Here is a 14,068-nt window from a genome sequence, read left to right as displayed (position 1 = left end):
GGGCCACCTTGGCCAAGTGTCCTTCAGATCCACTCTTAAATCAAGTGAGTGGGAGCTTCCTCTCTACTCCCTTGCCTATATGTGGCTCTCGTCTGTGACACTGTCTACTGAAGTGGCCCAGCTTTCCACAGTGGAAGCAATTCTGACCTCCTTTATTACCTTTAGGTGGCTATGAATTTGAGTTTGATGGCATTTTGTGAACAGTCAAAAGGAAGGAAGAAGGTCTGGTGCTTTCTCAAAAAGTTGGAAATAGAAATATCATTTGGCCCAGTAATTCTACTACTAGGAAAACACTTCAAAGAAACTAGAACCATGACTCAAACAGATATATGCGCACCCATGTATATTGCCACATTATTCACAAAAGCAAAGAGTTGAAAGCAATCCAGGAACCCATCAACAAACAGATAGAAAATCTGTAGTACATTCACACAAAGGAATATTATGCAGCACTGAAAAACAATGGACTGGTAAAACATTATGCAACATGAAGGAGCCTGGAGGACATTATGCTAAGCAAAAGATCTCAGTCACAAAAGGACATATACTACATAATACCACTGTTATAAAATAGGAAAGACATGGGGGATTGGGGGGGAAATGGATAGATAACAAACACTGTATTAGATCAGATGAATGGAAAAAATGGTCCAAAAGGAACATAAGGTTAGATATTATATGTATGACAACAATCTAGAACAAGAAGTGCATTGAGGGGAGGCCTGACAGAAAGGGGAAGGAAATGTGCAACAATGGGAAAAAATTATAATAAAACATTTTCAATGTTTTTAAAAAATAATCTATTGCAGTTCATGTTTCTCCCACTCTCCAACAGAAGAGTGCTCCCCTGAAAGCTTCCATGAGCCAAAATGGCATAAACCCAACACACAATTACCATTAATTTATATGGGAAATTTGTTTGCACATTCCAAGCCCCCAAAAATAGCCTACAAAATCATACCTAGTAACACATTAAACCTAAAATAACACTAACATGGAGTGTTCACAGACACAGTTCAAAGCTCTGTGGCTTCACGCTGAGATGAAGTCAGTTCCTGAGGAGGGCACTTGGCAATGCTATTCTCACTATTCTTTAACAACTTACTGCAAAACCAACACTGAATTCTAGATTTTCTTTTTCACCATTCTTTTTTTGAAAGTGAAAATCCTCTTTGAAGTTCATGTGGTTATTGAAAATAGGTGGTAACATAAATCTTACATATAAGTGAACTTCTGAGTATTTTGAGAAGTGAAGGGTATTTGTATGTGTTTCTAGATGTGTTGTTGTTCCGTGCTGTTGAGTTGATTACAACTCACAGCCTCCCCACAGACAATGGATCTGAACCTTGCCCTATCCTGTGTCATCCTCATGATCTTCACATGTTCGAGCCCACTGTTAAACTCATGTGTCAATCCATCCTGTTGAAGGTCTTCCTCCCTTTCTCTGACCCTCCACTTCCCCCAGTATAATGTCTTTCCCCTTTCTGATAACATGCCATAAGTGAGAGACAAAGTTTCCCCATCTATGTCTCTAAAGAGTACTCAAGTTGTACCTCCTCTAAGACAGACTTGCTTCTTTTGGTGGTCCATGGGATATTCACTACTCTTCTCCAACACCACAATTCAAAGGCTTCGAGTTTTCTTTGGTCATCCTCATTCACTGTCCAACTTTCAGATGAATAGAAGCAATATTACTGTGTTTCATAATACTCCTCATTCGCACTATCTCAAATAATCATCCCTAATCATTGTGTTTTATAAAATTAATCACCTCCAGTTAATGTCTCATTTAAAAAAAAAAGAAAGCAATACTACTACTGTACATTTCACAGGTTTAACAATCGGTCTACGTTGGTACATTTCATTTGTTTTATAAGACATTCCATATCATGCAATATTTCCTAAAGACATTCCATAATGATTCAGTTCAAAAAACGCATTGCCTTTATAACCAACTCATAGCAGACCCTCTAGCTGTAGGAGGAGGTTGCCCATCTTTCTCTCCTGGAGCCTCTAGTGGGTTCAAACAGTCAGAGAGGTGTGTTCTTGGGTTAGCTACACAACTTCCTGCTGGGCTGCACAACACCAGGGCTTCCCAGTCTACAGTGTTATTGCTATGTGCCATGAATTAGAAGTAACTCATTACTGGCCCTCCAGTGGGTATTCAGAGACTGTAAATCACATGGGAGGATACTGCCCAGCTTCAAACCACCTGCTTTTGCACTGGCAACACAATTCCTTACCACTAGACCATCAGAGCTTACCTACTAGGCTGCCAGAAATACTATCTGCAATACCAATGATGACAGGTATGCACCTCAACCCACCCACCTTGACCTCCATCAAACCTCAACTCAATATACAAATGTTTACAGAGCTGGTAACCACTAGCCGGCCACCCATGGCTATTGGGCACTTGAAATATTGTTCATTCAAATTATCAAATAGGTACACAAAGATTGAGGAAGATTAGAATTAGGCAGGAAGTGGGGAAAGTATGATTACATTGTGTGTATTGAAATTTCTATTATAGGTCAAAATCTGTATGAGTTAATTACTGTGTAAATTTTCAATCAAGTCATATTTTAAAAAATGCTTTCACGGTCAAAACATCTAAATAGTACCATATTTCAAATATATTACTTCTTAAAAAGCAAACAATTTTTAAAAACCCAAAGTTGAGATATATGGTGGCGGTGGTTGTTGTTGTTATATGCCGTCAAGTAGCCTACGACTCATAGTAACCCTATGTACAAGAGCCCTAAACCCTGCTCTATCCTGTCCCAGTTGCATTGTCTCCGACACACCCACTCCCACTACCCCAGTCACTGAATCGATCCATCTCATCGAGGGTCTTCCTCTCCGGCACTGCCCTCCACTCTCCCAAACATGATGTCCCTCTCCAAGGACTGGTCCCTCCTTGCAACATACCCAAAATATATCAGATGAAGCTTCAGAATCCTTGCCTCCAAGGAGCAGCCTGGCTTCACCCTCTCCAGGAAAAACCTGGGTTTTTTTCCTAGCAGTCCATGGTATATTCAACACTCTTCTCCAGCACCACAGCTCAAAGACATCAATTCTTTTTCTGTCATCCCTAGTCACTGTCCAGCTCTCAGATGCATAGCACGCAATTGCGAAGACTATAGCCTGGATCAGGTGCACCTTAGTCTCCAGCCTGACATCATTGCTCTTTAGTATTCTGGAGAGGTCCCTGCCAGCTGACTTTCCCAATGCAATTCCTCTCTTGATTTCCTGGCTGCTGGTACCAAGAATGTTGACTGTGGAGCCAAGCAAACTAAAACTATCTCAGCCTCTTCACCATCCATACAGATGCTGCCAATTGGCCCAGGAGTGAGAATCTTTGTCTTGCTGAAGTTGAGCTTCAATCCATATTGAAGGCTACAGTCCTTGTTTGACCTTCTGTAGCAAGCGATTCAGGTCTTCCTTGGTTTCAGCAAGCAAGATTTTGTTATCTGCATAATGCAGGCTGTTGATGAATCTTCCACCAATCCTGATGCCACATTCCTCCTCATACAGCCCAGTATCCTGGTTGATCTGTTCTGCATACAGATTGAAAAGGTATGGAGACAGAATACATCCCTTGGGGATGCCCTTCTAAATTTTGAACCATGCATTGTCTCTTCGCTCTGTTCTGGCAACTGCCTCTTGGTCCAAGTATAGGTTTCACATAAGCACAATCAAGTGTTCTGGGATTCCCATTCTTCTCAGAGTCAGTCACAGTTTGTTGTAATCCACAGAGTCAAAAACCTTTGCATAGTCAATGAAGCACAGATAGACATTCCTCTGATACTCTCTGCTTTCTGCCAAGATCCATCTAACATTAGCTATAATAACCCTAGTACCACAAACTCTTCTAAATTCAGCCTGCACATCTGGCAGTTCTCTGTTGGCATGTTTTTGGATAATCTTCAGCAAAATCTTGCTTGCATGTGATATTAATGATATTGTTTGATAATTTCCGCACTCTGTCGGTCACCTTTCTTTGGAATGGGAACAAATATCGACCTCTTCCAGTCAGTTGGCCAGCTCGCTGTCCTCCAGATTTCTTGGCACAACTTAAGTGAGCACATCCAGAGCAACATCTTTTTGTTGAAATATGTCAATCGGTATACCGTCAACTCCTGGAGCCTTGGTTTTTGCCAAATATATATCCGATTTCAAAATATGAGTACAAAATTATCTCATTCATGATCTTTATACTGATTACATATTGAAATGATGATCATTTTTTATCTCTCATTGCCATCGAGTCAGTTCCAACTCAGAGCTGCCACTTCTGGGTTTTCAAGGCTATACATAGCACAGAAGGAGACGATACGTATGTCTCCTGCAAGAGCAACTGGTGGAATCAAACCACCAAAGAAGCAGGGCCTTTGGTTAGCAGCACAGTTCTAAAGACTATACCACCAGAGCTCCATTAATATTTTGTATTTACTCATTTAAATGAAAATATAGTTTTAAAATCCATTTCACTTATTTCCTTTTATGTTTCTTAATGTTGGTAGATGCCATCAAGTTGAGTACAACCCATAGTGACCCTAGGAACGCCGACCGGAACCCTGCCTTATCCTGAGCCATCCTCATCATCTCTGACTAACATAAAATTTAAAATGACATCCAAAACTTGCATTACATTTCTACTGGACAATGCTGATCTTCACAGAATTTGTACAAATCTTACATATGATCTTAACAGAAACCTATTCTCTTCCCTTGCATCTACTCACAAGTCAATTAAGTTTATGATGCTAATTATTTTTTATCTAAGCTAAATAATGGATTTATTTTTAAAATAATCTTTAATAAAAAAGTTAATCTTCCTTTGTTTCACATCTGAAGTTAGAATAGCAGCTTGCCTCCAGAAATTCTATGAACTTAGATTAATGTCCATAGTTGTAGAGGGGCTTCAGGCCTTTTGTTCATAGGATCTCTATGACTTGTGCTCGACTTGAAGGCAATCAACAACAACAGCTTGAAGATGCGCCACAGAACCATTCTCTGAAAACAGTGATAATTTTTATAATTTCCACCAAATGACTGGATGGGACAATGCAAATGAAGTACTTATGGTCCACCGAGGGGATTGAGTAGCTTACTAGTAATGTAAATTAGGTTCATGGGACCCTCAAAGGGGTGAGAACTTGCAAATAAGGTGTATGAAATGCAAATAAAGAGAATGGTCCGTTTTGCCATCCTGCTAAGCTTAAAGTGAGCCATCCCAGAGGAGGAGATAGGCAGTGGGGAATTTCCTAACTACCAAGAAGAGATGAGAGCAGAGTGAGTGCTTTGGGATTAGAATCCCTCCTCAAGACGGGAGACAAGGAGAGAGAGCTGTGACTCTGGAGACATAGCAAGAAGCAGTGGCAGGGACACAGAGGCAGCAGAACTAGGAGGCTGGCTAGACCCAGCATGGATTGAGAAAGCTGAGCACCTTCGGGTGGAAGCGTGCTGGATGTGTGGACTGTCTCCGGGTACCTAGTGGAGCGAGGCTTGCCAAACCAAGGAGCTAGAGTTGAATGCCTTCAGGTGCTTACTTGGGAAATGAGGTGTCTCTGGGCACTTACTGGTAGAACCAAAGGGCTTTGGGGGTCAAAAATCCACGGGCCAGAAAGATGTACGCCTATGAGCACAGATGGGAAGAAGCTATCCTGACTGAAGGTCTATATCCTGAGTTGTTTCTGATCCTGAATGGTAATCTGTCGTTTCCCTAGTAAACCCCACAATCTTCAGTATGGGGTGAGTTCTGTGTGAACGTTATAACGAATTATTATGGAAACTAATTGAGCAGAAATTGCCCTAGCAGAGACAGCTAGTGTCAGAACAAGTAAAAAAGAAAGGTTGAAAGGTGGAAGCCTATTCGACTTCCATGTCATAGGAGTCAGCCTGAGGCAGCTGATCTTGATTCTTTTTCCTCTTGTGAAGTTACTGGAGGTCAGCTGCTGCCAGGCCATTTTTTACAAGGAGAAAGAAACGCAGTCAGGTTTAGCCTGGTGCCTCGGGAGCAGACAGGCTCAAATGCTCACTATAATCGTGGCTTAAAGAAAATGAAAACCATTTAAATTGTTTGCCTGAGCCATGCAGCCATTTAAGTTTGCAACCTGTCATCTAAATCTAGTAGCATAAAATAGTTTACAGGAGCAATTCCATTTCCTTTAAACTCCAGAAAATCTTCCTCCCTGTCGAGAAAGCATCCCTCTTGGAGCAGCATTCCAAATAGGACTATTCAAACAACCTGGGATTTATGCACCCATCTCTGTTAATGTCATTAAATGCAAGAAGAAATTTGTCTTCTTTGCATGCAATTATTTCTTGATTAACTGATTAAGTGATCTTTAAAAGGCAATTGTCTTCCTTGGCATGTGTTCATAAATGTCGCAGATGCTCTCAAATTGGTTCTAATTCACGGCAGCCTCGAGGCAGTAGGGCTGGCTGGGTTATCCAGCTGCAGGGGAACATGTGGGAGAAGCGTCTACCTGAGGCCATAGCTGGGGAAAATGTCAACAAGGATTAAGGTGCTAATACCCCTCATACAGCAGAAAACCTTCCCAGCAGGTTTTACAGCCTGAGCTGACATCAGAAGGAATTTCCTCCTCCCTTCTAGAACAGGTCTAAGGGGAGAAGATAAACACAAAAGAGATGGAGAGGCTAAGCTGGCCAAAAGTCAATCATCAACCCCAAAAGTTCTTCAGCTCTTCCAAACTAGACCTGTAGGTCTCACTCAGACATCAGAGTTTAGCTAGTGAAATTAGCACACAGAGAATTAAGTGGTCTTTGCATTCGATAAGGACCCTCTAGTGGCATCAGTGATTAAGCATTAAGCTGCTAAATCAAAAGGTTGGCAGTTCCAAGCTTCCTAACGTCCTTTGTTAAAGAACTAAAAATCTCACTCTGAGGACAAAGATGACCTTGACCTAAGTTAGGATATTCTCAATAGCTTCATGTGCATGTGGAAGCTGGACCATTATAAGGCAGACCAAAGAGGAGTGGATGCATTTGAAATACGGGTTTGGTGAAGAATACTGAATATACACGTTGTTCTTGTTGTTGTTGAGTGCCGTCGAGTCATAGACAACTCATAGCGACCCTATGAATGAAAGACCTGAGCACTTGTATAATCTTCATCATTTCTCCAGGTTCATAGGGTTTCAGGAGGCAAGCTATTTTGGAAGTGGATGCCACTCCTGCTTCCATGTTTAATTGGGAGCTCCATCAAACACTGTCCACCATGGATAATCATTATTGCATTTGACGCATCAGTGTCACAGTGTTTAGCGTCACAGCAACCACAAGTTAATCTGTACAGCAAGTGGACTGACCAGTGCTATATGACCTAGAATAATGTTTGACCAAAAACAATTAAAACCAGGCCTGAGGGCGGCAGATTAAAATCACCCACCTTTGGCTTGGGAGCATCACTTTCTGTCCACTAGGCCAACTGAGCCCTGTCGTTGTTGTTGTTGTTAAGTTCCATGGAGTTGTAAACGACACATAGCGATCCTATGAACGAAAGATCTGAACACCTGTGTAACTTTCATCGTTTCTCCAAGTTCATAGGGTTTCTGGAGGCAAGCTATTTCAGAAGTGGATGCCACTCCTGCTCCCAAGCTTATTTTAATCAGAGAGCTCCGCCAAACACTAGCCAAAATAGGCAAAAAAAAAAAAAAAATCAAGTAAATCTATCAAGCATAGCGAGAATGTGCCTTAAAAGTGAAAATGTTAAGACTTCAGCTCATGTATTTTGGACACATTATTGGGGGAGGCGAGTCTCTGGAGAAGGACATCATACTTAGCAGGTAGTGAAAAAGAGGCAGATCCCTAACTGATGGACAGACACAGGAGACACAACAATGGGCTCAAACAGAAGGAACATGGGTGTGAGGGTGATGGGAGACCAGGCAGTGCTTTGATCTGTTGAATACAGCGCTGCTGTGAGTCAGAACCAACTTGATGGCACCAAACAACAACTGTGACCATGTCACCACACAGGATGGCCTCATTGTTAATATTCGGCCAAAATGAACCAATTCTATATTTCCTTTGCAGATTTCTCTAAATCCAATGGAAGGTGGTGCAGATGAAGAGAGGTAAATAAAACTTGCACTCTTTATCTTAAGGCACAGAAAGATCTTGCACCAGTCAGTTCACATGGCAGAGAAAGGGGCAGCAGCATTTGGCAGCTGTGAGTGGGCTGCCCACCTGGGGGGACCTCCCCAGGGACAGGGCTGCAAGTGACAGCTTCAGAGAGTGCAAGTCACAGTCTACTTCCAATCTCCCTCCCCAGGTCCAATCGCATCGCATTCGCTTTCCACAGCTGGGATGGACCACGGGCCACCTCACTTCGGCTGCTGGCTCCTCCTCAACCTCAGCACACAAGCTATAAATCCAAATCTTAAAGCCAACAATCACATGTGTGCTTAAGGGACTGTCTTCATTCAATCAGGAACTTAGTAAACATTTCTCAAGATAGCAGTAAACCAGGCACATCAAGACATACTCAAGTCACGACAACCCATTTCCCCAAAATGGCTGATTTTAGGGAAACGGGTCGAGTCGTCAAATCTTTCTTTCAAGGAACTTCCTGAGTGAATTCACACTTGAACTTGTCAGTTAATAGCTGAGCATATTACCAATACCCAGGAGGGATATTGCAAAGCACACGAGTTAATTCTAGAAAATGGAATTTCTATTTTACTGGAATATAGAATTTCCCTAGAAATAAACTTACTTTCACAAATGCACACACACACAAAGGCACATGAACGAGGGGATCTTAATATCACCTTTCTGTTTAAAGAGCAGAGAGGTCTGATGGCACAGTCTGTCTGTAGGGAGTTGCACTGCTAATCCAAAGGTCACACCTCTCTGACAGTTTGAATCCACCAGATGCTTGAGGGGAAAAAAGATGAGAAATCTTCTCCCATGTGAATTTCAGTTTTAGTAACCCACTGGAGAGGGTTCAACACAGCAGCCAAGACTTTGACTTTCATCATAATTATGATGTTGGTAATTAAGTCCATTTTCCAAAATTCATCAAACATCTCAAATTATTTTTTAAACATGTAAGTAGTATCTTCATTTAAAAGAAAAGTTCCGTGAATAGATGTACTCTATAATCTTTAAGTAATTTCTAATCTCACATTCTGTTTTCTATTCTTTTGAAGGAGGCCTGAAGGTGTAATGGCTATGTGCTAGGCTGCTGGTCAAAATGATGACTGTTCAAATCCACTAAGTGACTCTATGAGAGAAATATTTGGCAATCTGCTTCTGTAAAGTTAACAGCTAAGACGATCCTAGGTTTGGTTCTGTCACATAGAGTTGCTATAATTTGATATTCATTTGATGGAACCCAACAGAAACATAAGCAAGAAGACTCACTGCAAGGGCATTTTCCATACTGGTAGGTCAAGTGCGCCAGAGATGAAGAAGATGGTACAGGAGAAGACAGGGTCTCTCTTTGACATAGGTCAAATCTATTGTTCACAGGGTCACCACAAGTCATACTCAACAACATTTAACAATAACAACAGCTGCTAACTATCTAGTCCAGTTATGACAAACCACACTCAGTACTGTCTTTTAAAAAAACAACAACAAACAAAACACCCACAACAACTGTTTGAGACATTTGGGGGGAGCATAGTCTCTGTAAAGAGCTGCACAGATGCAAAGGTGGAACTTTACTGATGGTTCAAATTCACCAGCCTGCAGCTACTCAGGAGAAAGACGGCCAAGCTCCCTCTTTATGTTGTTTTTGTGTGCCATCAAGTTGCCAGCAACTCTATATACAACTGCCCTAAACTCTGCTCTGTCCTGTGCTAGTTGAACTGTCTCTGACACACCCACTCCAATTACCCCAGTCACTGAATCAATCCACCTCATAGAGGGTTTTCCCTGCCTGTGCTGTCCTTCCACCCTCCCAAGCATGACATCCCTCTGCAAGGACTGGTCCCTCCTTACAACATGTCCAAAGTATGTTAGATGGAGTCTCAGAATCCTTGCCTCCAAAGAGCAGCCTGGTTTAACTCTCTCCAGGATGCGCCTGTTCATTTTCTTAGCAGCCCATGGTACATTCTATACTCTTCTCCAGCACTACAGCTCAAAGGCATCAATTCTCATTCTATCCTCCCTAATCATTGTCCAGCTCTCTGATGCATAGCAAATGATTGCAAAGACAATGGCCTGTATCAGATGCGCCTTAGTCTCCAGAGTGACACCATTGCTCTTCAGTTTGGAGAGGTCCCTAACAGCAAACTTTCCCATTGCAATATGTCTTTTAATTTCCTAGCTGCTGGTGCCAAGAGTGTTGACTGTGGAGCCAAGCAAACTAAAGTGGAACCGTTGGGGACACACGGAGGGCGTGGGATAGGAATTTTTACAAGGGAAGACGCAGGCCAGCACAAGGGACCTCAGAAATCCCCACTCCGCAGGCCGAAACTGTTGAAGACCATTGGGGAACCCTCTTTATAGCTGCAGAAAACCAACCAGTCTGTGTAAGGCAGTTCTGACTTGACAGCAATGACAGTCATTGTTAGTAACAGAGGATAAGTCTGGAGGTGGAGAGGGAGTTGTGCTGTTAACCCAAAGGCCGTGCCTCTCTGGTGCCACGAGCTACTCGACAGAAGAAAAAGGACTAATCACCTGTGTGACTCAAAGTCTTGAAACCCCTAGAGGGTCAGCTGTAAATCAGTTCCAATTGGACAGCAATGGGTTTTTTCAGGTTTGGTCATTAGTTCATCTTCTTGGGAGGAACATCTGGGCAGACAATGGATGCAGGGGATGCAGACAAGTTGCTTACCTGAACGTGCTCCATGGATTTGATTCAGATAATACAATCAAAGAGGTCAGTGGGAAAATTACCCAAATGGAAAAAATTCCTCTTTTAACTTGGAACTGTGGATGTGGAACAGCTCAGAGATCGTGAAGAAGGGAACTTGAAAAATGAAGACTTAACAGATTTTGAAGTCAAAAGAGATTCTGAAGAAGAAAAAATAATAAGGAAGAGGAAGGAGAGAAATTGTAAAAAAATTTTACAGTAGAAGGATTAGAGGATATTGTTTGTTCTCTTGTTGGGTTTTGTTTTTTTGTTGTTTGTTTTGGGGGTTTTCGGGTTTTTTTTTTTCTAAACTAAAGCAGTGGCTTCAGTTGCTTGAAAATAAGAGACCCAAATCCTGACTGCTTTTCTATAGTCCACAGATCTGGGAAACAGCGAGATGTTACCAAAGAATACATGAAAAATAAAAGGACTGTACAAGCAACTCTCCACAATTTCCTGAGTAGAAATGTCATCCCTCTTCCCAGAACTAACAAAATGCCAACATCATCTAACTAACTTCTTCCTCATTGTGGGAACAAAGTTTTAGAGGAAGACGTCCAGCCAAGTGTATTAACAGTGACTGTAGCAATGGGCTTTATAGTGTGTCAGAGACTGTGTGGCTGGCATAGGATAGGACAGGGTTCAGGTCCGTTGTTCATAGAGTCAGCACCTAATAACAACATATTAAAATATATCTGTAAGTTTCCATGTAATGCTTCTGACCTCCAAATACAAAGATGAGAATTAGAAAGATAGTACATCGTTGTATGCCACTAAGTTGGAACCAACCCATAGCTGAACCTTCAGTGAGTTTTTAGAGGCAGTAAATCACATAGGAGGAGATTGCCCATCCTTCTCTTGCAGAGCGGCTGGTGGATTTGAACCTTGTGCCTTTGGGATTGCACTGCAGTTTCTTACCAATAGGCCACCATAGCTCTGGTAGAAACATAGTATAAGAAGCAATGTAACGACTTTTTTAAAATGAGGTATTTTACTTACAACAGAACACATTTATAATGACAGTCAGAACGAGCCCCTGTCATAAATTGAGGACTACCTATAGTAGAAAAACTGAGCTGTCCATTCACAGAAACCTTGACTCACCAATGGTAAGATTACCTCTGGGCATGTTTTTTTTTGGTTTGGTTTTTTTTTTTGTTTTGGTTTTGGTTTGTTTGTTTGTTTTTGCTGTCCTCACGAATTATCTGTTTCATTAAATTGTGCATGTGTGTTTTAAGTTTAAACCTTAGTTCTTTATAATTGTGATGTGGAGTATTAAAATGAGGTAAAGGGACAGTGGAGAAAGCAAAGGGGAGGGGGGTGAGAAACTTCTAATGGAGGGCAAAGGAGAGAATGGACTTGGTCCCAAACTCTAGCCCGTTCTAAAGACTTACAACATCTCCTCATTAGAAGGAAAAAACCACATTAGAGCAGACTAATAAATCAGTGTGCTTCCAGAGAAAATATCAAAGGGTTAAGAGAATGAGAAGATAGAGTAGGAAATAGCCTCCTAACTTGGTAAGTCATCCATTTCCTGGATTTTGAGCCTGCCAGTACTTGAAACCAATGAATATAGTTGTTTGAAAATTAAAATAGAGACACACCTTTTAAAGGGAAGTTAATCTAAGAAGCAGGAGTGGCATTCACTTCCTAAATAACATGCCTCCGGAAACTCTATGAACTTTGATGAACGTCGATAGTGATAGAAAGGCATCAGGCCTTCTGTTCATAGGGTCGCTATGAGTTGTGCTCGACTCAAAGATAATCAACAAGAACAGCAAATCTAACAAGTCCTGTGGAGAAAGGAGATTAAATATCCAAACACGCTATTCCTGAGACTCTACACCTCAGGGTCCCTTGGTTTAGAGTGAATGTGCTAGTTTTGAAGGGTTTGGGGGGGCAAGGCCAGGGGAACAACTGGCACTGAAATGGAGCCCACTGTGGATGGTTCCAGCCTTCTACCCGCTGAAGCTGATGGGGTTCTTGGAGTTGGAAAGAAGTTGGGAGAACCTGTTCCCTAATCTCAGAAACATTGATGATTAGAAGTCTTTGCGGACTAGCCCAACCCCATTTATGGAAGCCTCATGTGCTTCAGAGTAGAACTTCTCCCATGAGTTTTTCAGTAGGGTCCTGATCTTTATAGCAATAGATCACCAGACTTTTCTTCTGAGGTCCTCCTAGGTAGGTTTGAACCGCCAACCTTCGCATTAATAATATAGCACAACCTGTTCTCGCTACCTAGGAACTTTCAGAACTGGCAACATGTATTCATTGAGCTGCAGGCCAAGCCGTTCCATTCACAATTCATTTCCATGACGGGCTTCACAGACTTAAGTCTGAGATCTCCGAATGTTGAGTGTCTTCCCAGAGTCCCACAGCCAGAGCCTTAATGGGACCCGCTCACCTGTTCGTTCCAACGATGCAGCTGGCTGTAGCGCACGCGGCAGAAGAGGAGCCCGTCCAGGTACACAGAATACAACTGCAAACACACAAACCCGGGGGGCCCGGGTCAGCCCCAGGGCGCACGTGAACCCCGTTTCTACGCTGCCCCTCGCTCCCCGCGCCCAGCCAGCCGCACCCCTGCGCACCACGTAGCGACCCCCTAGCGCGTCGGAGCGCTGCTGGGACACCGGGATGCAGAAGTGCATCTTCATGGCGCTGGTGGCCGCGCGGCTCTGAGCCCCGAACCCTGGGCGCCTCCCGCTGGTACACCGCTGGGGCGGGGCCCCGAGAGCCTGCCGCGCCCCCCGGGCGTCCGCGGGCGGGACCGCGCCTGCTCCTTGTCTCCACCCCCTGCCGTGCTGCTCCCAGGCCGGGTGTTGGGGGTGCCGAGTGGTCCGCGGGGACAGCCTGCCAGCGGCTGGGCCAGGCTCCCGGGTGCGTCTGAGAGCGCCATAAAACCGTGAAGTCAAGAATCTTGCTCTAGTCCCACATATGTCCTGGCCACTTGCTGTGTATGGGTTACTACCCTAGCCCCTGGGAGCTTTGGTGACCTAGTGGTAAGAAAGTGCGGGGCAATCTCACAGGTGGTTGTTGTTATGTTGCCTGCGTCTCATAGCGACCCTATTACACCCTATTACGTACAACAGCCCTAAACCCTGCTCTAACCCTGGCCAATCTTATTGTCTCCGACACACCTGTCCCCATTACCCTCCAGTGACTAAATCAATCCATCTCATCGAGGGTCTTCCCCTCCTGCGCTGTCCCTCCATCTCACAGGTGCGTGGTTCAAAA

At 43.2% G+C, this 14,068-nt stretch overlaps 1 protein-coding gene across 1 annotated transcript in view; it reads right to left on the bottom strand.

Annotated features, from left to right (window-relative positions):
- The window catches only part of SNX31 (sorting nexin 31), a 77,207-nt gene extending 63,719 nt beyond the window's left edge, over window positions 1–13,488 (bottom strand). The window contains exons 1-2 of the mRNA XM_006897167.1: window positions 13,423–13,488; window positions 13,239–13,313 (exon numbers count right to left, since the gene is read on the bottom strand). Of these exons, the coding sequence (XP_006897229.1) occupies window positions 13,239–13,313; window positions 13,423–13,488 (141 nt within the window). The remainder of the gene's footprint in view (window positions 1–13,238; window positions 13,314–13,422) is intronic.
- Window positions 13,489–14,068: the final 580 nt, after the last annotated feature.

Source organism: Elephantulus edwardii, unplaced genomic scaffold (genome assembly GCF_000299155.1).
Source record: "Elephantulus edwardii isolate Elephantulus edwardi_28Jun2011 unplaced genomic scaffold, EleEdw1.0 scaffold00202, whole genome shotgun sequence".
Lineage (NCBI taxonomy): Eukaryota > Metazoa > Chordata > Mammalia > Macroscelidea > Macroscelididae > Elephantulus > Elephantulus edwardii.
The sequence above is the reverse complement of the archived record's forward strand: the minus strand, read 5'-3'. Positions and strand labels throughout refer to the sequence as shown.